General features: G+C 35.6%; 1 protein-coding gene across 1 annotated transcript in view; it reads left to right on the forward strand.

Annotated features, from left to right (window-relative positions):
• BMP5 (bone morphogenetic protein 5) overlaps positions 1-26,336 on the forward strand; it is a 123,684-nt gene that overhangs the window by 50,444 nt on the left and 46,904 nt on the right. Inside the window, exon 2 of the mRNA XM_082347214.1 lies at positions 11,290-11,482. Within this exon, the coding sequence (XP_082203340.1) occupies positions 11,290-11,482 (193 nt within the window). The remainder of the gene's footprint in view (positions 1-11,289; positions 11,483-26,336) is intronic.

The raw sequence follows: 26,336 nt of genomic DNA on the forward strand, positions 1-26,336 counted from the left end.
CATGGCATCGAGATATCTCTAAATTATAACAAAAGCAAGTGAGAACAGATTTCAGGCTCAGGGAAGAGCTATTAAGGGGATAATAGACTTTTGATGTCTGCCTTTTCACAGTAGCACAATGGCTAATTCCTGTGACCCCTGAACTTTTAGTGTCTCCTAACCAAGTATTGGCATTAATCTACTGCTCATCTGTCACCTATCACATTTGGGAGTCCCAGTCTCTGTTTTCAATTATCAGTCATTAGAGAAGGCCTTGAGCAATTTCAGAAGAAAACTCACAAAACCTTTGACCTGTTTTTGTCAGATAACTGCAAGTATTCATTGTAGATAAACTATCATTTCATTGTACCCAAGTATAAAGGAAGGTTCTTTGCTGTATATCACTTACTGTAACCTCTATCACCTTCAGGTGGTTAAAAATGGACTGTTTTATTTTACTGATGAAGCAGAAGGATTCACAAAGTCATTCAGTGAAATCTGGTGAGATTGGAATGGTTGACCTCTAGCTGCCAGGCAATCTACAAACCCCACAGATTTTTCCACTAAAGAAAACATGAGATAAATATTTACCAAAAGGTGATTATCAGATAGTTGTGTTTTTACATTGACTTCTTGTAGGTAAACACAAACTTTCTCAAATATTTATACATAGTGTAACTGAAATCCATTATTTACATACTAAGCATATCCATTCATCATTAAGTAATCATTTTTTATTACACAAAATGAATTAATCAGGTACGATCCTCTGTGATTATTAATTCTAAACTGACTTTTGAAGTTTAACATTAATATCCAACCCACAAAAGATGAATATTTGCTTTAAATTCCAATTAATTATTTCCTGTATAAAATGCCTATAATCAAAAAAATAACAAAATATTTTCTATATGTCAGGATGTATTGTTGTCTTCAGGGATAAAAATAAGTGACTTTCTGACTCCTTTAAAGAGGAAGTATGTCAGAACCAGCTAATCTGATTGGATTGGTGAGTAATATATGAATGTCAAAAATGTGTTCTCTACCTTATAGATGTGAAATATCTAAACAAGGTATCAAGTAAATACAATTATTTTCTAACTACCCACTCTTGTAAAAATCTAGACTGATTTTTTTAACACTACTATAACACTATGTAAAAATTATATAGCTATAACTAAACAAATAACACAATTAAAAACTATAACACTATAACAAAATTATATAGCAAAATTAAAAAACCAAAAAATTTTGTCCTTTTAATTTTGTTATAATGAAATTAAAACACTATAACAAAATTTAAAAAATGGTAATAGTCATCACCTTTATTAATATATCTATATTCCAGATAAAGAAATTGACATTTTGATCATCAGCATGGCTGCGTTTTAAGCCAGGTAGCAATTTTTTACAATTAAACTTTTATTGACCATTTACTGTATTAAAAGTCCTGTTTGTTGTATATGTAGAAATACAAAGGTAAGAGACAAAACAAAAAGAAACCATGGATATTCCTCTGAAGTATCTTACTCTATGGGATTAATCTAAGGTGACATAATAATTACAGTGCAAATAGAAAGTAATTCACACAATAGCTACTGCTTTTTGAGAACTTGCTCTGTTCCAGCCACTATGCTATGATCCTCTCTTTCAAATATTATTTAACCTCTACAGCACACTGTGGAGGAGGTCTTTCATGACTGGCCATTTTAAACATGGATAAATAAAGGTTCAGGGATGTTGAGTATCTTTTCTAATATCACACTCTTTTAACAGGTTAGGGAACTAAGATTGAATTTAAATTCTTCTCACCTCAAATCCAAGTCTTCACTGTGGTCCCATTATGACAGCTCTGTATTAGAAAGGGAGGAAGAGAACAAGTGCTCTGGGGCTCCCAGCAGGAGAAATTAATGTGGGTGAGAATTTTCAAAGTAGTCTTTGTAGAATTCGAACTGGAGGTTTTAAGTAGAATTGGGATTTCAACCTCTGACATGTGGGAAGCATCTTAAGTTAGAGGATCTTAGGTCTAGGGTCCAGGTCCACCTTAGACCCAACATGTGCAATGACAATGAACTATTTATTATTCACTCCTTTGGCCCTAAGCTTTCACATCTCTTTCCATCTATATGAATTCCTTTCTCTCCCTGGTGATAATCCTTTAAGACCAAATTCAAAATGACCTCCCCTTGAAGCCTGCTGCACAGCTTGTTGCTCTTTCCTTTCTTATTCTGCCCCCACACATGTCCCTCCCAAACCCCAACATGATTGTGCCACAATGGTACTTTTTTACATCTGTCCTTCTCATCCTGAGCTCCTGTCTCTTTGCTTCTCAAATCTTAACTATTAGGCTTTGGCCGAGAGCAGTTATCCGATTAATATTTGGGGCTTGAATAAAGTTAGAGGGATCACAGTGGCTCTTTTTAAGATAATCAAGATGAGTATATATGGAAGGTGAGAAAGAGAAAAGCAGCCCCCTGACAGCCAGGATTGGGACTGGATCAAATAAGGGAGAAAAAATAAAAAATTGAAATATATTAATTTTAAGAAATCAATAATTACTTTATTGCTATTATTGTTTATTTATTATTGAACATATCAGTTTTCATACCAATGCTTGACATGTATCATTATTATTATTATTGTATTCTAATAACCCCTGGGGGCTGAGTGCTGGGCGCATCCAGTCTGAGGAGGGAAGGGAGACCTTGAGACCATCTTCCTCCCCGTTCCAAAGCTGTCTTACACAAGACTTAATTCTTTTTCTTTAAAATTTTATTGAAGTATAGTTGATTTACAATGTTGTGTTTAATTTCTGCTGTACAGCAAAAGTGACTCAGTTATACATATATATATTCTTTTTCATATTATTTTCCATTATGGTTTATCACAGGATATTGAATATAATTTCCTGTGCTATACAGTAGGATCTTGTAGGACCTTGTTATTCTTCCATTCTATATATAATACTTTGCATCTACTAATTCCAAACTCCCAATCCTTCTCTCCTCCAGCCCCCTCCCCCTTGGCAACCACAAGTCTGTTCTCTTTAAGACTTAATTCTTTGTGTCCCTAAATCACTCATGTTTTTTTAAATCAAAATAATATATAACTATTGGATCATTAATTCAATTTTGTAAATTTCAAAATTATGTGCTGTGTATTTAATCGATTCAGGAAATCAATTTGTTTAGCTATCATAGGACAACATTGAAATTATTAACCATCTCACCTTTCTTTTGCAATTTTTCTTCCTTATAAAACTGTATTCATGAAGCATTTATGAATACCAGCAAGAGTATTTCAACTACAGGACATTTGAAAGTCAATTGAAATTGTTCTTTGAAACAAACCACTCAGGGGGACAATTTTCCCTTTTTCAAGTCACACATGGCTGTGGTATTAAGAGGCTCTTAGGGTTTCTGGAATCTGGAGTTTACCACACTCTCTGGGATGGTTATCCTTTCAAAGAAACATGTAACATGTGCATTCACTGACCAATGAATAGACCTTTATAGGACCAAGTTTATGTTTCTCAGTGGACTAGTCAGTGAAAGATGCCTTGTGGGGTGAAACATCTTGGTAGTCACAGGATAACTTTGCTTTTTTTCTTTCACTTTAAAATGTAACACAGATAAGTAATAATTCTATGAGTAATCTCTTAATGATTTTTTGCACTCAGCAGCAAACAATGATCTGTATTCTTTCAACAGCTGGCTGCACTCCTGGGAAAACGCTATCTTTGTCTTGCAGCTACTGATTCTATTTGAATCTTCCAAGTTACAGCCCTTGTGTGGGAGATTAAGACTGATTGCCCATGGATGCATCCCCTTAAGACAGCAGATAAATCACTAAATAGATAAAACTGCAATCCTCTGTTAATTAGTTCTACTCTTCAGATACTGTAGACAGCAAAATGTTTAGTCAGGACATTTCTATCCAATTTCTACTTATGATAAAGTCATTCAGAGAGGTGTCTGTTTGGAAAAAAGAGACTGCCATCAGTCATTAACTTCTGTTAAGTTATATCTCAACAATAAAAGGCTTCAGAGTACGTCTTGTCTTTAAACACAAGAAGCTTAATCTTTGCAGAACTTTGGCAATTTAGAGCATTTAGAATGTAGTTTGGTGCTTCTATAAAGGCGATCCTGTTTCTTTTCACTCTCAGCCCATGACTCATGGAATGCGAGTCTTCTGATTCATATTTTACCTCTTGTATGCTTTGATGTTGCCACTTTTTTAAAAAACCAAACTATAAAAATAAATTCATTCTCTGGTTCTGTCAGTGTAGGTGACCTTTCAGTTGTTCTAGTTGGTTCATAGAAAGAAATGTTTGGAAGACACAAAACCTGCTTCCTGGAAGCAGAAGGAGGTACATTCCCTACCATCATTATGATCATGTTTTTAGTGGTAAGCTGTATCAATTTGCTGATTTTTGATGGTTTCTTTTCTGTAAGTTGGTGTGCATGTATATGCAGAAAGCAACTCTTTAATTTTTGTAGAGAGCACTGTGGGCCACTATCAGCTCAGGTAAATAAGCAACCCTGTGTTGATAGACTTGTTTAATTTATGGTGATAGTCACTGGTTTACATGTAACAACCTTCAAAACAAGCATGTACCATAAATGACAGTGGGAGATGAGTGCAAGGCATCAGTGTCATGTTTTCATGGCTGTTTGGCAAAATACAGCCTGTTGATGTAGTTAGATATGTAAGCAGATATGAAAATAGCAGTCTGGGCAGGTGGTTGTGTTCTCTCTCTCTTTTTTTTTTTTTTTTTTTTACAATGGTGTGTTAGTTTCTGCTTTATAGCAAAGTGAATCAGCTATACGTATACATGTGTTCTCTTTTTAAGTGCAGTTTTCAAAGGTGAATCAACTGATACAGGATGTGTGTTTTAAATCTAGTTATATTTGTTCCTAAACTCTCTTTTCCACTTCACATGAGAGAAATGGTGTCTATGGTATGGGATGAGGAAATGGTCTCCACCAGAGACAAGTGTTAACCTCTTGGTCTCAGTCTGTTTTAACCCTTGTGTCGTTTTATTCCCTTGGACAAGTCTGGGTCTGGTTTGAGTGAGCTCACCCTTCTGCTTTTTTGTTTTGTTTTGTTTCACTTTGTTTTTCTTTGTCTTGTCTGGGAATGAGGAGATCTCTTCTACCATTTAATAGGAATGTAATTATGACCTTTATGGAGTCTGGCAGATTTTAATCTGGTAACACAGATTTTATTAGAAATGATAATAAAGATGTTTTGGAAACTCACACATGGTTTTGTTGATGTAACATAGAAATGAAAAAATGAATTGAAAGGTCCAAATATTTAATACACTATGAATCAAAACCCCCAAATAGTATACATTTTAATGATTTTTTTCTACTTGTTTATTTGTTTACTTTTAAGTTTCTCAAGCCATTTACAATTGCAATGTGTTATACAGCCCACTGCAACTTATGGAGAAACACAATATATTTAATATATAAAATCATCACAATATGAACAAGGCAAAGATAGCTCCTATAAAAAGCTTACATCTAAGGAATATGAAATGTGTGTGTATGTTCTCTTTCATCTGTTTTGGGAGTGTTGTTTTTAAAATATAGTTGTAGGAAAAGTTGCATGTTAATAGAGATATTATATAATGCTAATTCAGGTCGTGGATACAATCACCTGCTTATTCATAAACATTTTCTTAGATAAGAAATGGAATCAGTATTAAATAGGTGAATATGATACAACTTTTGCTAAGATAAATATTGGAGGAAGTGAGTTCTAGAAGGAGCGGAGTCCAGAATGTATGCCATCCTCTGTAGGGTAGGAGCATCTCGTAGAGGAGAATGTAAGCATTGAAATATCAACTCTCCTTAGGGATAATTAGATAAAACAAACAAAACTACATCCAGAAAAAACAAACAAACACACAGGGTCGTGTTGTTGAGGGCTTTGGGAGTTGAAATCTTGACATTGGGTTGAAATCTCTTCCCTCCCAATTATAGGCTGTGGGCTCTTGAGCAAGTAATAGAAACTTATGGACATAAGTGAGTATTAAATAAAATACATGCCCTCCCAAATGAGAGTTAAATAAATTATCATGCCCTCAGTCAATGGGAAATGCAGCAGGATGGTGCTGAGTGAAAAGACAGAACCAGCTTTTGATCTGTTCATAGTCTTTCATTCAACCAATGTTTGTTAGAAGACTTCTTTGGATCACACATTGTATTGTGTTAGATGCCAATTACACACTGGTGATCAAACCCTTGCTTCTCCACCTGTTCTCCACACTTTTGTGTATTGCTGATTAACATTGTTTGAATATACAGTTGACTCTCGAACAACATGGGTGGGACTGCATGGGTGCACTTATATGCAGATTTTTTTCAATAAATATATTGGAAAATTTTTTGGAGGTTTGCAGCAATTTGAAAAAACTCAGACATAAACAGCATAACCTAGAAATATCAGGAAAATTAAGAAAAAGTTAGGTATGTCATGAGTGCATAAAATATATGTAGATATACACATAACATACAAAATATGTGTTAATCAACTGTTTATGTTATCAGTAAGGTTATTAGTAGTTAAGTTTTTGTGGGGTCAAAGTTATATGCAGATTTTCTGACTGCACAGGGAGTCAGTTCTCCTGGACCCCATATTGTTCAAGGGTCACCTGTACTAACAACGAACTAGTCTCTAAGTAGGATGTCATTATGTAGGTGGTATGGACATTGAACAAAGATTTACAATGAGCTTTAGAAGACAGACATCTGTTACCACCTAGCTGTCATCACCCAATTTCTTTTTTTTTTTTTTGGCATAAGTGTATTTTACTTTTTTATTTTTTTTATCACCCAATTTCTTATTCTTAAGTCAGGGATATTAATATTTGACACCTATCTAGGTAACTGAGATTACCTTGTGAATATTTGTGACCATCATTAGGAGTGCAAGGCTATATAAGTACTACTTTTATTCCATTACTCACTGCAACATGTCCCATGGAATTTACCAGGGCAATTATAATTCAAAGCAGTAGGATATAGGAATTTGAATCACTGGACAAAACTGCACTACAACTTTATTCTGTGTGGTATATTTAATATAAAATTTTATTAAACTCTTTGAAACTCTGCCCCCTTAAGGGGTTAGGTTAAAGAGCCTGGATTAGAAAGCTGAAATTTTATAATAACAGCTGAAATTCTAGCTTTCCACTTTATTACACTAACATCTCACAGGGGATTCCAGAACAGTCGATGACTTTACATAATATGAATTCAATACTCATCTGCATTACACAGGTGCATGCTTTAGATTGGACCATAACAAACACATGTCAAAGCCCTTATGTCCAAGACGATAGTTATTTTTGTCTAAATTTCAAATATAAAATTGATTGTTAATGGAAAATTGAATAATGATTGTTATCACTTAGAATTTTGAATATTGACTTTCAGAATAGAGAATATATATTTTTGAATGACTGATGAATGCTTAGATCATAAAGTATGGAACTCCTCAAGCAGAGTCTGGGACAGTGCCACGTAGTCAAACACCGGGAACATTTCTGCAGCAAACCAGTAAGTTAAAGTGAGATAAATAGGGACTTTAAAGTCACCTCAAATCAGTTAATTTCCAGTTCTTCTGCCAAGTGAAGTTGAAGCCAAATTTTCAGTTTTCAGAGCTTTTTGGATTTTGGACTTGTGAATGCAAGATTTCAGATCACTTTTCCTTTTCTTTTTCTTTTTTTAATTGAAGTATAGTTCATTTACAATGTTGTGTTAGTTTCAAGTGTGCAGCAAAATGATTCATACATATATTAATATATATTATATATATATTCTTTTTCATTATAGGTTATTACAAAATATTGAGTATAGTTCCCTGTGCTATACAATAGGTCCTTGTTGTTTACTTATTTTATATACAGTAGCATGTTTCTGTTAATCCCAAACTCCTAAATTATCAGATCTTTATTAAAGCATAAATACTTAGTAAATTAGGACAAAGTAGTAGTCTCTAAGCAGAAGCAGCCTATCCTGGCATTTAAGAATCATAGCTTGGGGCTTCCCTGGTGGCGCAGTGGTTGAGAATCTGCCTGCCAATGCAAGGGACACGGGTTCGAGCCCTGGTCTGGGAAGATCCCACATGCCGGGGAGCGACTGGGCCCGTGAGCCACAACTACTGAGCCTGCGCGTCTGGAGCCTGTGCTCCGCAACAAGAGAGGCCCGCGCACCGCGATGAAGAGTGACCCCCGCTTGCCGCACGCAACTGGAGAGAGCCCTCGCGCGGAGATGAAGACCCAACACAGCTAAAATAAATAAATAAATTTATTAAAAAAAAAAAAAAAGAATCATAGCTTGGTGGCATGAAATGCTTGGATTCAAATTCTTTGGCAAGGTATTTTTTTTCTCTACCTCCTCAGTTTCTTCATCTTCAAAATGAGGATGATAATAGAACCTACCTCATAGGTTGTTATGAATTGTAATATGTTAATATCAATAAAATGCTTAGAACAGTTCTATTTAAATACTGTTTCATGATGTCATCTACTTTGTTTAAATTAGGATCAGAGAAAAGTTTACAGCAAATTAAATGTAGTTCTTTGTTGGGACTTCCCTTTTGGTGCAGTGGTTAAGAATCTGCCTGCCAATGCAAGGGACATGGGTTTGAACCCTGCTCCAGGAAGATCTCACGTGCTGCTGAGCAACTAAGCCTGGTTCGCCACAACTACTGAGCCTGCAAGACAAAACTACTGAGCCCGCATGCCACAACTACTGAAGCCTGTGCGCCTAGAGCCTGTGCTCCGCAACGAAGAGTAGCCTCCGCTCGCCACAACTAGAGAAAGCCTGCATGCAGCAAAAAAGACCCAACGCAACCAAAAATAAATAAATAAATAAAATTGATTCTTTAAAAAAAAAATGTAGTTTTTCTGTAAACAAGAGTTGTGGCTAGTCTTAATATTCATACGTACATTCTAGTTATTAGAGATCCAGTTTGTAGGTATTTTCTGCCCTTACACTTTGGAGATGGAGACCCGTTCATAGCAGTCTACACTACTGCCAGTTGGAGCTCAGACAGAAAAGAGGTTTAAATTATGTACCAAAATAGGATCTTAAAAATGCAGTCATCCTCCTTATTTAGGGAAAGTTAATTAATGATCTCTCCAGGGGAATGGACATCTCTTAGGACCAAGATAATGATACTTAAATAAAACAAAACCTCATGAGTCACGGGAGTGGTGTTGGTGTACCCAGGCAGCCCGAGAGCACCGTTCTCACCAAGTCCATGGGAGGAAAATGCCTCCAGGTGTAGCTTACATTTTCCTCTTTGCTGGTGTAGGTATCTGAGATGGAGGTGGGGCTGAGCTCCTAGCTCTCTTAAACCATCTCCTACTCCTCTGGAGAAAATAAACCAGAGATTATTTTGGAGGATGAAGGCAAGGAATTGTGGGTTCCTTTGTCATGAACTTCCTCTCAGACATGGAGCCTTGTCTGGCACTAGAATTTAGGAGTCCAGCAGCCTGGGTTCCCAAAAATCACTCCTCGATGATCATGATTGCCTTCTCTCTTCCTTAATCTTGACCTTTCCTCTAGTTAAGGATCCCAAGTTTCATATATTTTTAGCAGTGTTGGTATCATTTCAATTAACCTCCTAAAGATATTTTTTGTGTCTTAATCCAATTTTTGAACATTGTGAATTGTTTATATAACATACATCTTTTATCTTCTTGTAACAACATTTCAGCAATGAAATGTCACTGGATATATTCTAAAAAATTTTTGTAGGTTTGTGAGACACTTGGAACACAATGCTTTGCAGTGAATTTTTTTTGTAATCTGTCCTATATTATCTGAGGTAACTGAGATTTTGAGAAACCTACCAGCACTGAGAAACTTAATTCCATTAAATGATATTGCATTACTAAAAATGAGCCCTTTTAATAGGTGGTTCCTTAAGAAAGATTTTGGTACCCAGCATGAGACAGGCTATGACCTGGGACCTGGGACCCTTTGCTGCAGTGCTTGCACCTGGACAAATATCTCTCCTCAAGCAATAAAATACAAAGAAACTATAAGGGACTAAATAGAGCTGCGTTCATGAACAGTTGGGGCAAATTATGGACAACAAGACACAAAAAGGCCAAAAACCCAATTGCCACTTCTGAAGAGCCTGGAGCAAAAACAGGGTGTCAGGAGCAAAAGCAGGGTACTGCGCATGCCCCCCGGACTCAACACCACGTAAGGGGTGGGTAAACCACTTAAGCCCCGCCTCTGGCCCAACTCCTGGACACACCCCTACCCTCACCCCATATAAGGAACCAGCTCGCCCCAACTTGGGAGCAAGCAAGGGAACCTGTTACTTGTTTTTGCTCCCCTCTGCTATAGCAGGGCCCCCAATAAAGCCTTGCCTGAATTTCTTGTCTGGCCTCTTATCAATTTCTATTGATTAGGAAAGGCCAAGAACACTGGTCAGTAACAAGCATAGACTGTATCCAATAATACATCATTTTACAAAGCTGGATTATGTAATGATATGCCTGACACTGTCCTGAATCCCTTGACACTCCTCAATATTCCCAAGAGGAAAAATTCTCTGACCTCATTTGGTAGGAAGGTTGCTGAAGGCGGAAATATGTTCCTCTCTCAATTTTGCATAAGAGCAGAGATCTTTGGGAGACTGGATGCTGCACCACGTGTTGGGGAGGTTGCACTCAATAATCTATAAGAACAAATGAAAATGCATTAAAAAAGGTAGAGCTTTGCATTTGCTAAAAGGAGGAAAAACGTCTCCCGGGAGGACACTTTAGGAACAATCTTTCTTGTGAAAATGCATTTGTTTTGTTTCCTTGACCTCTAAAATTTCATAAACACAGCCCCACTGTGCCAGCAGCTCCTCGGGCCTCCGTCCGACTTTCCTCCCTTGACTGTGCTAAATCTCACCATTGACTTCACCTGGAACTCTGGAGCTTTCTATCACAGAGTGCTAATTCCTGTATGAACCCTTCTCTGTTCTGGTACTTGATACACACTAGTAATAACTTTACAACCTTCACTTTTAAAAACATTTTTGGATAACCTTTCCATTTAGGAGCCAGGAATTTGTATAAAACCACAGAGGTTATATTGCTTTTGAACTAAAGGCTGTTGGTTTGTGGAACTTCCTTCAACTGGAAACACATATGAGTCTGTGGTTTTATGTTTTCCCAGTTTTATAACATCCTGCTTGTTTGTTTTCAAAGTGAAAGAATTTACCATTAATTTCCATACTTTATAAAGGCCTAACTTTTTACTTCCTTTTTTTTTTTTTTTTTTTCAGTTGAAAGAGACAAGGATTTTTCTCACCAGCGAAGGCATTACAAAGAATTCCGGTTTGATCTTACTCAGATTCCTCATGGAGAAGCAGTGACAGCAGCAGAATTCAGGATATATAAGGACCGGAGCAACAGCCGATTTGAAAATGAAACAATTAAGATTAGCATATATCAGATCATCAAGGAATACACAAATAGGTATCAAATTTATATCTGACTTATTATCCTAGCAAATAAATGTTACATTGTAGTAAAATCCATTGATAACCCACTGGTCTATCAAATCATGCTTCTTTGAGTGTAATGGCATCAAGGCAGGTATAGACACATGAAAGATACATGTAACTGATCTGAAATGTGTCTTGTACATTTCACAGCTTTTTCCTACTCCTTACACCAATCTGTGTGCTAGACGGTCTCATGCTACCCTGTATGTGATTTTCAGGCCCTTCACCTCATTTTGTAAATGAGAAAACTTTCATTTTATTCTGCACATATGAAATTTATAATTAAGATGATTTGAATTACTTGTTGTTTTATAAATTGGAGAAGAGTGGCTTTATTTTTCCCTGGCATAGTGTAAAGTGTGTGTAGTGTTATGTGGATTTTGATGGAAGACATTGTATTTGCAATAGATTCTGACAGTTAACCTGTATGTCTTCTGTCTATAAAATGCTTAATTCAAAATGGTACAAAAATGGACAGAGAATCTGAAATACTAGATGTATGAAAACCTCAGCTGATAATTACTGCAAATGAGCCATCACATATAAGAATTAGAAAGGGACATTAGTGGTGTTTTCAGACCAGTGCAGAAACTGCTTGGGTCACACCTTTTACAAATGATTAACACTTTTGTTGGACAGCTCTTACATTTTTAAAGAAAATTCTTATTGGAATATTATATTGAGGTGAAATTTGTCTTCCATTCATTAAATCTAGATTTTCCCTTTGATGAAATACTATGTCCTTATTTGATGAGATAAATATTTAAAGACAGCTGTCATGAGCCCACTAAGGCCTCTTTCTCTCCTTAATGAATATTTCTAGTTCCTGACCTTTGGATATTTCTTGGTCTTCTAGTGAGTAGGATTTCTCAATGGGTATTCCATGGAACACTAGCCCCTCACAATACTCAATGAAGAAAAAGAATAAAAAGCTTCTGGGGTCAAATGCATTTGAAAAGTCTACTTGTTAGACCATGTTTTAGGAGATTCACCATGCATATTAGAATAATAAAGTCTTGCAAAGTCTTTATGGTAAAGAAACCTGTCAATTCAGTTTTTCCTAGTCTTCCTCAAAATTATTCGACTATGGAATCTTTTTCTTTGGGTCTGTAATACTTAATATCCTATGAAACACTGGTTTAGCAGGACACACCTTAATAAATACTGATCTCTGTACACTGTTATTTTAAGAGCACTAATTTCAAGGCAGAAAGATCTCTGTTCTTTTCTCAGCTCTAACATGTACTAGCTATTTGTCTGTGGGTGAATTTTTTGTTTTAAATCTCAATCCTGTGGTTCCATTTATAAAATGAGGATACTAATTTTTTTCTCACAGGGACAGGGCCTGGCATACTACATTATTTTTTTAAATACTAAATAATGGGGGTGACTTTTAAAATTAAATGACTAGATTTGAAAATAATGCTCCAAATACCATCTAATTATATTGCCATAGCTAACAAATATTTTATTTATAATTCTCCTTTTCTGCATCTGTTTCCACACTTGGGCTGGTGAGCTCCTTAAAGAAGGGATAGTGTCTTAAGTGATTTTTTTTTTTTTTTTTTTTAGCCTCAGCACTATGAATTTGTTTGATACAGTTTTGAAATTATCATTACCCATGAATGGGATACATCTTCCATGAACATATCCTAAAATACTTGAATTATCTTACCTTTTGAACATTCACAATATATTTTTATGAAAGTTGAATTTGTACTTGGTTATTCAACATACCAAGTATTTTTTACAGGAGTTGTTTGTACACCAGGCCCCTATTTATTTATTAATTGTTTGAAACTAAATATAGACATTTACACTGATCACAGTTAAAGGTCCTAACTTTTATTTAGGTCCATTGTTCTATCTGCTCAGGATATTTTTGAATGTCATCCATTGAACTAGCTACCCTTTGAGCTTTCTTTCACTCTATTTTCTAAGTATGTTAACTACACTTACATAATTTAAAACATAATAACAATGATGAGAATAAAGGACTAATTTTTAGAAGAGTCCACTGATAATAATATATAGATTTATTTATGAATGAACCCATGCTGATTTTTATTAATAATACATTTGAAATATTTATGAGTATTGATGCTTAATCAGATCTCATAATTTTGGGAAATTTCATTTCTTTCTAAAAATGGAACATTTGTCTATTTTGAAACTTTGGTATTTCTCTAATTATAACTGATGTTAAACATATTATTCTCAATGTTTCTACAACTCCATCTGCCTGCTCTTTGAGTATTCTTGGGTATAATTTGGCTAACACTTTACTTATTTTAACATGTGTAGTTAATCTACTCTAAGATCCAGAATTTCACTGATATTTTTCCTAAATCTTTGAAAATGATTTCTAAAATCTAAAGTACATGTATCTCTTTGATTGGTGTTGTCTCACTCTACCATTCCAGACTCTAGGGTGGCAGAGATTGGATAGGATTCTACTCAATTTAATGAACATTATTTTGAAATTTTTAATTCAGTAAATTCAATTCAATATTAATTCAATTCTACCAAGTTCACATTTTTGAACATTTACTATTAAGTATTGTTGCTGAATTATGATTTTTCTCCTGTAGGGTTATGCTATACCTATTGTCTTCTGTGTATTTGTTTTTGGTAATGGGTATGGAATTTTTTCCCCCAATTATTTGCTTCAATGTCTGAAGCATACAAATGTACACATGCATATTTATGTATCATTGACCAGGTGGGAGAATCTCTCGCAAAATGCCTTCCTTATCTTTGAAAAAGGCAGTCATCCACTGCCAGTGGTTCATTAATCCACAGTGTAACAAAATGCAACCCTGTGCTGTGCTATTGTCTGTAAATCTAGGATCCTCTTTTTACACTCCACTTTCTCTGCCAAAGAAAGACATTTAAGGGACAGAAGATATAGAAACAGCACATATGCCTCTTAGTGTATTTCAGGTTTCTGTGTAGGATTTCAAAGCCTTTGTAGAAAATGGTAGTGTATAGTAATAAGAGCAGGGTCTTTGGAATTCCCACATGGGGAAATTGATGTACATCTTGGAGTCTCAGTTTAAAAATCTATAGACAAAAATAAAAGCAAAAATAAGTATTTCAGAACAATAAAAATATTTCAAATGATGTGGGAAAGACTGGTACTTATCACAATGCAAAGACCAGAGTTGATACTTAATAAATATATCAGTTAACAGCTTAATAGGAGCAACTATTTTACTAGGATTTAGAGGGTTGTATACAAAGGGTAATCAAAAATAGGTGGTTACTATAATAACAGTAGCTACCATTTGCTACTGTTTATGTTAAGACAAAGTGAGCAAAATGATGCTAGGTGACTTTCCTTAATAGAAAATTAGCTGATCTGTAATGAAATGAACACCACCCAACTTATGAGCAGTTGGAGCTATCTGTGAACTTGTCCCTGAAAACCCAAGTTTTAGATAAATAGTCAAATTCTCCTTTAAAATACAGTTCAAGGGGCCTCAGACATGAATCCGGGGTGCAGACGCCTGTCAAGCCCAACTGGAGTCCTTGGCACTCTGGGCGGTGCAGGCAATGCAGATGGCCTGGCTCTGACTCTGAGGAGACCAGGCCACCCTGTGCTCCTCAGACCACTGTCCGGCCCTTCCGGCAACTCTGGACCCCATCGCCGTGCACCAGCCAGGTGGTTCCAGGGATTTGGATGTCCGTGTCTTTCAGGGACCATTACTTCACCTGCCACATGATTGCGGGATCTTGGTTCCCAGGCCAGAGGTCTGGCCCGAGCTCCTGTGGTGGGGGCTCTGAGTCCAAACCGCTGGACTAACAGAAAATCTCAGACCCCAGGGAATATCAATCAGAGTGAGGCCACCCAGAGGTCCTCATCTCAGCACCAAGACCGAGCTCTATCCAACTGCCTGCAAACTCCAGTGCTGGATGTCTCAGGCCAAACAACCAGTAAGACAAGAATACAGCACCACCCATTAAAAAAAAAAAAAAAAAGATCAACAAAAAAATATGTTACAGATGAAGGAGCAAGGCAAAAACCTAAAAGACCAAATAAATGAAGATGAAATAGGTAACCTACCTGAAAAATAATTCAGAGTAATGATAGTAAAGATGATCCAAAGTCTTGGAAACAGAATGGAAAAAACACAAGAAACATTTAACAAGGATCTAGAAGAACTAAAGATCAAACAAACAGTGATGAACAACATAATTACTGAAATTAAAAATACTCTAGAAGGAATCAATATAGAATAACTGAGGCAGAAGAATGAATAAGTGAGCTGGAAGATAAAATGGTGGAAGTCACTGCCAGGGAGCAGAGTAAAGAAAAAAGAATGAAAAGAATTGAGGACAGACTCAGAGACCTCTGGAACAATATTAAACACACCAACATTTGAATTATAGGGGTCCTAGAAGAAGAGAAAAAAGAAGAGTCTGAGAAAATATTTAAAGAGACTATAGTTGAAAACTTCCCTAACATGGGAAAGGAAATGGTCAATCAAGTCTAGGAAGCACAGAGAGTACCATACAGGATAAATCCAAGGAGAAACACGCCAAACACATACTAATCAAACTATCAAAAATTAAACCCAAAGAAAAAATATTAAAAGCAACAAGGGAAAAACAATAAATAACATACAAGGGAATCCCCATAAGGTTAACAGTTGATCTTTCAACAGAAACTCTGCAAGCCAGAAGGGAGTGGCAGGACATATTTAAAGTGATGAAAAGGAAAAACCTACAACCAAGATTACTCTACCTAGCAAGGATCTCATTCAGATTAGATGGAGAAATTAAAACCTTTACAGATAAGCAAAAGTTAAAAGAATTCAGCACCACCAAATCAGTTTTACAACAAATGCTAAAGGAACTTCTCTATGCAGGAAACACAAGAGAAGGAAAAGACCTACAAAAACAAACCCAAAACATTTAAGAAAATGGTAATAGGAACATACATATCGATAATTACCTTAAATGTAAATGGACTAAATGCTCCAACCAAAAGACATAGACTGGCTGAATGGATACAAAAATAAGACCCGTACATATGCTGCCTACAAGAGACCCACTTCAGACTTAGGGACACATACAGATTGAAAGTGAGGGGATAGAAAAAGATATTCCATGCAATGTAAATCAAAAGAAAGCTGAAGTAGCAATTCTCATATCAGACAAAATAGACTTTAAAATAAAGACTATTAAAAGAGACAAAGAAGGACACTACATAATGATCAAGGGATCAGTCCAAGAAGAAGATATAACATTTGGAAATATTTATGCACCCAAAATAGGAGCACCTCAGTACATAAGGCAAATGCTAACAGCCATAAAAGGGAAATCGACAGTAACACAATAATAGTAGGGGACTGTAACACCCCACTTTCATCAATGGACAGGTCATCCAAAATTAAAATAAATAAGGAAACACAAGCTTTAAATGACACATTAGACAAGATGGACTTAATTGATATTTATAGGACATTCCATCCAAAAACAACAGAATACACTTTCTTCTCAAGGGCTCATGGAACATTCACCAGGATAGATCATATCTTGGGTCACAAATCAAGCCTTGGTAAATTTAAGAAAATTGAAATTGTATCAAGTATCTTTACTGACAACAACACTATGAGACTAGGTATCAATTACAGGAAAAAAACTGTAAAAAATACAAACACATGGAGGCTAAAAAATACGCTACTAAATAACCAAGAGATCACTGAAGAAATCAAAGCGGAAATCAAAAAATACCTAGAAACAAATGACAATGAAAACACTACGACCCAAAACCTATGGCATGCATCAAAAGCAGTTCTAAGAGGGAAGTTCAGAGCAATACAATCCTACCTCAAGAAACCAGAAAAATCCCAAATAAACAACCTAACCTTACACTTAAAACAATTAGAGAAAGAAGAACAAAAAAACTCCCAAAGTTAGCAGAGGGAAAGAAATCGTAAAGATCACATCAGAAATAAATGAAAAACGAATGAAGGGATCAGTAGCAAAGATCAATAAAAGTAAAAGCTGGTTCTTTGAGAAGATAAACACAATTGATAAACTATTAACCAGACTCATCAGGAAAAAAAGGGAGAAGACTCAACTCAACAGAATTAGAAATGAAAAAGGAGAAGTAATAACTGACACTGCAGAAATACAAAGGATCATAAGAGATTACTACAAGCAACTATATGCCAATAAAATGGACAACCTGGAAGAAATGGACACATTGTTAGAACAGTACAACCTGCCGAGACTGAACCAGGAAGAAATAGAAAATATGAACAGACCAATCACAAGCACTGAAATTGAAACTGTGATTAAAAATCTTCTAACAAACAAAAACCCAGGACCAGGTGGCTTCACAGGCGAATTCTGTCAAACATTAAGAGAAGAGCTAACACCTGTCCTTCTCAAACTCTTCCAAAATATAGCAGAGGGAGGAACACTCCCCAAGTCATTCTATGAGGCCACCATCACCCTGATATCAAAACCAGACAAAGATATCACACAAAAAAGAAAACTACAGGCCAATATCTCTGATGAACATAGAGGCAAAAATCCTCAACAAATTACTAGCAAAAAGAATCGAACAGCACATTAAAAGGATCATACACCATGATCAAGTGGTATCTACCCCAGCAATGCAAGGATTCTTCAATATATGCAAATCAATCAATGTGATACACCATATTAACTAATTGAAGGAGAAAAACCATATGATCATCTCAACAGATGCAAAAAAAGATTTCTACAAAATTCAACACCTGTTTATGATAAAAACACTGCAGAATGTGTGCATAGAGGGAACCTACCTCAACATAATAAAGGCCATATATGGCAAACTCACAGCCAACATTGTTCTCACTGGTGAAAAACTGAAACCATTTCCTCTAAGATCAGGAAAACAACATGGGTGCCCACTCTCACCACTATTATTCAACATAGTTTTGGAAGTTTTAGCCACAGCAATCAGAGAAGAAAAAGAAATAAAAAGATCCAAATTGGAAAAGAAGAAGTAAAACTGTCACTGTTTGCCAATGACATGATACTATACATAGAGAATCCTAAAAATGCTACCAGAAAACTACTAGAGCTAATCAATGAATTTGGTAAAGTATCAGGATACAAAATTAATGCATAGAAATATCTTCATTCCTATACACTAATGATGAAAAATCTGAAAGTGAAATTAAGGAAACACTCCCATTTACCACTGCAACAAAAAGAATAAAATACCTATGAATAAACCTACCTAAGGAGACAAAAGACCTGTATGCAGAAAACTATAAGACACTGATGAAAGAAATTAAAGATGATACAAACAGATGGAGAGATATACCATGTTCTTGGATTGGAAGAATCAACATTGTGAAAATGACTATACTACCCAAAAGCAATCTACAGATTCAATATAATCCCTATCAAACTACCAATGGCATTCTTCACAGAACTAGAACAAAAAATTTCACAATTTGTATGGAAACACAAAAGACCCCGAATAGCCAAAACAATCTTCAGAAAGAAAAATGGAGCTGGAGGAATCAGGCTCCTGGACTTCAGACTATACTACAAAGCTACAGTAATCAAGACAGCATGGTACTGGCACAAAAACAGAAATATAGATCAATGGAACAGGATAGAAAGTCCAGAGATAAACCCACGCACATATGGTCACCTTATCTTTGATAAAGGAGGCAAGAATATACAGTGGAGAAAAGATAGTCTCTTCAATAAGTGGTGCTGGGAAAACTGGACAGCTACATGCAAAAGAATGAAATTAGAATACTTCCTAACACCATACACAAAAATAAACTCAAAATGGATTAAAGACCTAAATGTAAGGCCAGACACTGTAAAACCCCTAGAGGAAAACATAGGCAGAACACATTATGAAACAAATCACAGCAAGATCCTTTTTGACCCACCTCCTAGAGAAATGGAAGTAAAAACAAAAATAAACAAATGGGACCTAATGAAACTTAAAAGCTTTTGCACAGCAAAGGAAACCATAAACAAGACGAAAAGGCAACCCTCAGAATGGGAAAAAATATTTGCAAACAAAGCAACTGACAAAGGATTAATCTCCAAAGTATACAAGCAGCTCATGCAGCTCAATATCAGAAAAAAAAAAAAACAATGCAGTACAAAAATGGGAGGAAGACCTAAATAGACATTTCTCCAAAGAAGACATACAGATTGCCATCAAACACATGAAAGGATGCTCAACATCACTAATCATTTGAGCAATGCAGATCAAAAGCACAATGAGGTATCACCTCACACCAGTCAGAATGGCCATCATCAAAAAATCTACAAACAATAAATGCTGGAGAGGGAGTGGAGAAAAGGGAACCCTCTTGCACTGTTGGTGGGAATGTAAATTGATACAGCCACCGTGAAGAACAGTGTGGAGGTTCCTTAGAAAACTAAAAATAGAACTGCCATACGATCCAGCAATCCCACTGCTGGGCATATACCCTGAGAAAACTGTAATTGAAAAAGAGACATGTACAAGAATGTTCAATGCAACACTATTTACAATAGCCAGGACATGGAATCAACCTAAGTGTCCAACGACCAATGAATGGATAAAGAAGATGGGGCACGTATATATAATGGATTATTACTCAGCCATACAAAGAAACGATATTGAGTTATTTGTAGTGAGGTGGATGGATCTAGAGTCTGTCATACAGAGTGAAGTAAGTCAGAAAGAGAAAAACAAATACAGTACGCTAACACATATATATGGAATCTAAAAAAAAAAAAATGGTTCTGATGAACCTACGGGCAGGACAGGAATGAAGACGCAGATGTAGAGAATGTACTTGAGGACACAGGGAAGGGGAAGTGTAAGCTGGGACGAAGTTTGAGAGTAGCATTCACATATATACACTACCAAATGTAAAATAGATAGCTAGCAGGAAGCAGCTGCATAGCACAGGGAGATCAGCTCTGTGCTTTGTGACCACCTAGAGGGGTGGGATAAGGAGGGTGTGAGGGAGACACAAGAGGGAGGGGATATGGGGATATATGTATGCACATAGCTGATTCACTTTATTATACAGGAGAAACTAACAGAACACTATAAAGCAATCATACTCTAATAAAGATGTTAAAAAAAATACAGTTCAAGAGGATGGGAAACTGCTTATCTATGAATTTATTTTACAGAAGTATCAGAGATATAGAAAATTAGAAAAGGATTCACATATAAATGTTTTTCACAGTATTATTGGTTACCATAGCATAGACTGAGAACATTTTAATTTTAAACAGAACAGAAAAAGTTGCACTTTGTTTCATGGAAAATGGAAATGCTATACTTCATAGAGCAAGTAGAAATTGTATTTTAAAAATATATTAGTAACACTGGAAAGTGCTCAGGCTGTAATGTTAATTGAATAAAACAGGAAACAAACTTTATTTACACATAATACACATAATTATGTTAGGATGAATTCATGTGGAAAACAGATTAGAAAGAAGCAGCAAGTGTTCACTGAAAGCTTGCAGGTAATTTTAAATTTTAATTTCCCCCTTTTCTGTACTTTCTAAATTTTTATAGTGAAAATTACTTTTGTAATCAAAACAAGCATAAGCATAGTTGAGCAAGTGAAGATAATGAAACAACAGTATGTTACATGTTTCTTTACCAAATAACAATCCCAACATTTCCAGGTAGAGAGGGGCAAAAATCAAAACTAAACTGAACAAAATAAAGGATTAAAAAAATAAGTTGCTCTTATTTTTTTCTTAAGCTACAAGAGGCATTTTTTTTCCACAGAAAATGAAGATAAATAAATTTTTTTGTTTCCCCTCTTTTATGGAAAATTTTCCTGCCAATTGGGAACCTTGACTTTAATTCTCTGAACTGAGGAGGAATGGATTAAAGATACTTCATTTATATATCATGTGATCACAGTAAAATGGAAACAATTTCAATTTGAGAAACCCATTTTAATATCCAATTATTATTTGTTGAGTATTGATTATTTGTGTTTTCATATATTTATCAAATCAAGAACTAAAATGGATATATGAAAAGAAACTTGTACCTCTAGACATTTTCAAGCCTAAGGTCACCTCTTAAAACTTGTCTTCAAACTTGTGGATTTTATCTATGCACTGTTTCTTTTTTTTTAAAGTTTTATTGAACTATAGTTGATTTACAATGTTGTGTTAGTTTCAGGTATAATGCAAAGTGGTTCAGTTATACATACATGTATATAAATATATATATTTTTCTTCTACATTCTCTTCCATTATAGTTATTATAAGATATTGGCTACAGTTCCCTGTCTATACAATAGGTCCTTGTTGGTTACCTATTTTATATATAGTAGTGTGTAATAGTGTTTTGAATTAAACTAAGAAACAATTGAAAAGTCAGTGCAGACTGTACTCTTTAAGGCAGTGCATTTGACAATGCAAACGTGTGTGTGTGTGTATAATTTCACATATTTAAAGGTCACTTCCCATAAGATGTCATCTAGGAGTGTCAAGGTGGGGATCCTTGAAGTAATTTAGACTGATGTTTTATAGATATGTTTTATATACAAGATGCTCTCTGGTCTATTAACCGTCTCATCTATAAATCCTTTGACAATGTTATGTGATCAAATACGAAAGAGACAGACCCATGATGTCATCTCTTTTCACAATTATTTATCTTAGCAAGACCTAAAACTCTTAAAATTATATGTTTTATTCCTACTATCTCCCACCTCCCCGTTTATCCCTACTCATATGTCAATGCGTGCCATTTAAAAGTGTTCTGATATTTATCCAAATCTTTATTTTTCTTGGTAAAAACTTAATACACATCATTTCACTCATTTAATCTTTTCACATGAAGCTGACAGCCCCAAATTCCGTATAGAAGGCATTTCTCTTCAGTCACCCCTCACATATCTGGCATTATTGGGAAATGAGGTTTCCACATGATTGAATTTTCCAGATAATTCAGCTGAGTTGGCCATGCTTTTCCTGAGCAACTTACATGTGGCCAACACAGGGTACACAAGGAGAGTAAATAAGATCCTTACAGTTCATAGCCTGAGGCAGGGGTTGGGGTGAGCTTGCCACACACAGGCTTTAAAAACTATAATACAATGTGCTAAGCAGTATGATGTAAGTATGTACTATGTGTTGTACAAATGAATACAAAATACAAATGAAGGGGAAATTAATTCTTCACATGGGACGGTGAGGGCTCTTGGGGAAAGCCACTAGGAGGAGCTCACCCTTGAGTTGGGCCTTTGAAGATGAGAAATAACTTTTTTTTTTAAAAGTCTATATCTTTGACTTTTTTTTATTGAAGTATAGTTGATTTAAAATGTGGTGTTAATTTCTGCTGTACAGCAAAGTGACTCAGTTTTATATAAATATATATATATATGTATACACACACACATTCTTCTCCATATCCTTTCCCATTATGGTTTATCATGGGGTATTGAATATAGTTCACTGTGCTATACAGTAGGACCTTGTTCTTTATCCATCCTATATATAATAGTTTACATCTGCTAACCCCAAACTCCCACTCCATCCCTTCCCCATCCCTCCTCAACCTTGGCCACCACAAGTCTATTCTCTATGACTTGAGTCTGTTTCTGTTTCATAGATTGGTTCATCTGTGTCATATTTCAGATTCTACACAAAAGTGATATCATATGGTATTTGTCTTTCTCTTTCTGACTTACTTCACTTAGTATGATATTCCCTAGTTTCATCCATATTGCTGCAAGTAGCATTATTTTGTTCTTTTTTATGGCTGAGTAATATTCCATTGTATATATGTACCACATCTTCTTTATCCATTCATCTGTCGGTGGACATTTAGGTTGTTTCCATGTCTTGGTTATTGTGAATAGTGCTGCTATGAACATAGGTACATATGTATCTTTTTGAATTATAGTTTTATCTGGATATATGCTCAAGAGTGGAGAATATGGTAACTCTATTTTTACTTTTAGGAGGAACTTCCATACTGCTTTCCACAGTGGCTGCACCAATGTACATTCCCACCAACAGTGTAGGAGAACTTTCTATAACGACAGAGAGAGAAAGAGAGGTAGAGAGAGAGAGGGCACTTAGAAGAAATATTCCTAAGCATTAAAATGTTTAAATGCATAAAGAATTAAATAGTAAGAACAATGCCAGTAGTCCTACTACTAAGAAGAGCAGTCAGCACTTGCCCATTTAATGGGCACTCACCATGTGTCTGGCACTGTACTAAGTGCTTTTCTTGAATTAATTTTTTTCACAGTATACACATTTATATATTCCCAAAAGAAAACATGCTGTGTAGAATTCAACCTTTTCCTAATGTTCTGCTATGAATATCAATTTCTGTGCTCCACTGCGAAAATATTTTAAGCCAGCCTGTTCGCTGCCATTTGCCATCTTCCCTGCTTGGATATATTTAGTTGAGCTGTCATCATTCAAGTCCACAGTCAGTTTCACACTGACATCTTCTCCCCCCTCCTGCTTCTCTAAGATTTTTGATTCTTCTGTGGACGTACTTCAGGATACACATTGACAATTTCAATTTCCACCCAGGGAGATTTTGTGAGCTTTTGAGAGCAGCATAACTAACACTCGGAAGGTCAGTGCTGACTGCTCTAAGTATATAGGACAGCAGACAAGCATGGCTTGTGTTTCTGCAGTGTGCAGGGATCAAGCTCTAGTTCAAGTTCTCAGCCGAGGGGATTCAACACCCAGGAGACATGTAGCAATGTCTGGAGGCATTTTTGGTTGTCCCAGGTGGCAAGGGTGGAGGGACGAAGGGCTCCTGGCACCCAGTGAGTAGGAATGCTGGGGTAGTGGAAGATGCTGCTAAACCTTCTGCCATGAACAGGACACACCCCTACCCAATAAAGAATGATCTGGTCCAAATTTTTCCTAATGCTGAGGTTGAGAAATATTGCTCTAGTTGTAGATTTAAGTTACAAACCTAAATTATGGGAATAATTCATGCCATGGAGTCAATTTTTCCCTGACTATTTCATATTTGGGGTCGTAAGAGTCATAATATGGAAGAGATCTTAGGAACCTGGACTAGGTGTATCACTCATTCATTAGAGGGCATTAAAAGTGGTTGGACTATGTATGTAATATTTTCACTTCTTTGCTTCTTGTTGAGTGTGGGACTCTCCCGTGTGTGTGTGTGTGTGTGTGTGTGTGTGTGTGTGTGTATTCAGTAGCCCATGTTTAGATCTCTCTGCAAGGGAAAAATATGGAATGATGTAGTGCCAGGAAACCTGCTAACATTATCAGTATCTTGGCAATTTAAAAAATTCCACATAGGGAAAAGTTATTGAATTTTCATAGTGGGAATTCAACTTGTTTTCCCATTTTTTGCCATTCAATTCCATCTAATATTACTATTTTACCCGCTTGCATATGTGCCTTTTAAATGTAAATACAGCATTGAATTAGATATTCTGAAAATTGGTGTTCTGTGAGATTTACAGAAGCTTGTTATTTCACATTTGTTTTGGGAGAAAAAATAATTGCCATTTGAAAATATCAATCAGCTAACAAAGTCAAATTCTAACACTTTTAAACCTGAAACTGCACATGAGAGAAGATTTTGACATTATAAACCCCAGAGAATATCATTGATTAATTTGCATCAGTTGTTAACGTGCTCTGTTTTAGAGCTGTATGTCAGGTTTCTCAGATGGTGTGGTGTATTTATGTCAGATACCCAGAGAAAGATGTATGCTTTCTTCTTGGGTGGCCGTCATTACATTTCTACTAGGCATGTTAAGCTATTCAGAGACAAAAGGAGATGGAAGGAGGTGAAAACGTCCTAATAGTAGAAAGTTTGGGAAAAGTGTAGATATCTCTGTGCTCTGTAAGGATCATGCTTCATGGAAATAGAAAAGTATTTTAACTTTTGCTCTGAAATGTATCTGTGTATCTTCCAGACAATTTCCCAAAGCTTTTCTTGGCAAGATTTAGAGCTTCTTGGTTAGACAGTAGAATGTTTATGCTCCTGGTTAACTGTTTCTTCTCTCTCTCTCTTCCTCTTTCTCTCTCTCTCTCTCTAATGTACATATATACACACATATGCATGCATATATATAATTGAAACTGTAACAATCTAAAGAATATTTCTCTTTCATTATCTCTTGTTGAGTACATAAATAATTTTACTTCCTTTTTGATATGTTTTCAACTTCATTTTTTGCCTCTAATGGAATTTAGGGACAAAAGTTCATTATGGGTTATATGTATCAATAAATGTTACTAAATTTAAATAAAATGAATGAATCTCTATATCTAAAATTTATAAGTGCAGGTTATTAAAGAAATTTGACAGTAGTGATTGCATAAATCACTTCTGACCCTAATTTTGTCATGAAGCATAAGATATACAGCTTATTATATACATACTTACATGCCATAAATGTGTTTTGGTAAGAAAACAGCAATTATAGCAATTTGCATAATATTTTTATTTGTGTAGTTTTTTTTATCCCTGCAAGGGATTTATGAGGTAGATTTTATTTTAATCTTCATTTAAAGAATAAACAAAAGCTCAGAAAGATGACTTAAAGGGCATAATTATTTTTTCTACTACTAAGCAAAGCCTAAGTATAGCAAGTCATTGTTGAAATTTAGCAGATACCAATTCCACCTATAATTACAATTCTTTACTTTATAAAAGTAGACTTATAATGAGACTCCTCAGAGGAGCCATGAGTCCTACACTTTCTGCTCAAGTAATAAGATACCAATGAGAACTGTTTGTTAACCATACTTAGAAACAAGCAAAAGGATTTATTTGCCACAAGCCTATGAAACAATACCTTTGATAAAAT

Source organism: Balaenoptera borealis (assembly GCF_965194805.1).
Source record: "Balaenoptera borealis genome assembly, chromosome: 12".
Taxonomy (NCBI): domain Eukaryota; kingdom Metazoa; phylum Chordata; class Mammalia; order Artiodactyla; family Balaenopteridae; genus Balaenoptera; species Balaenoptera borealis.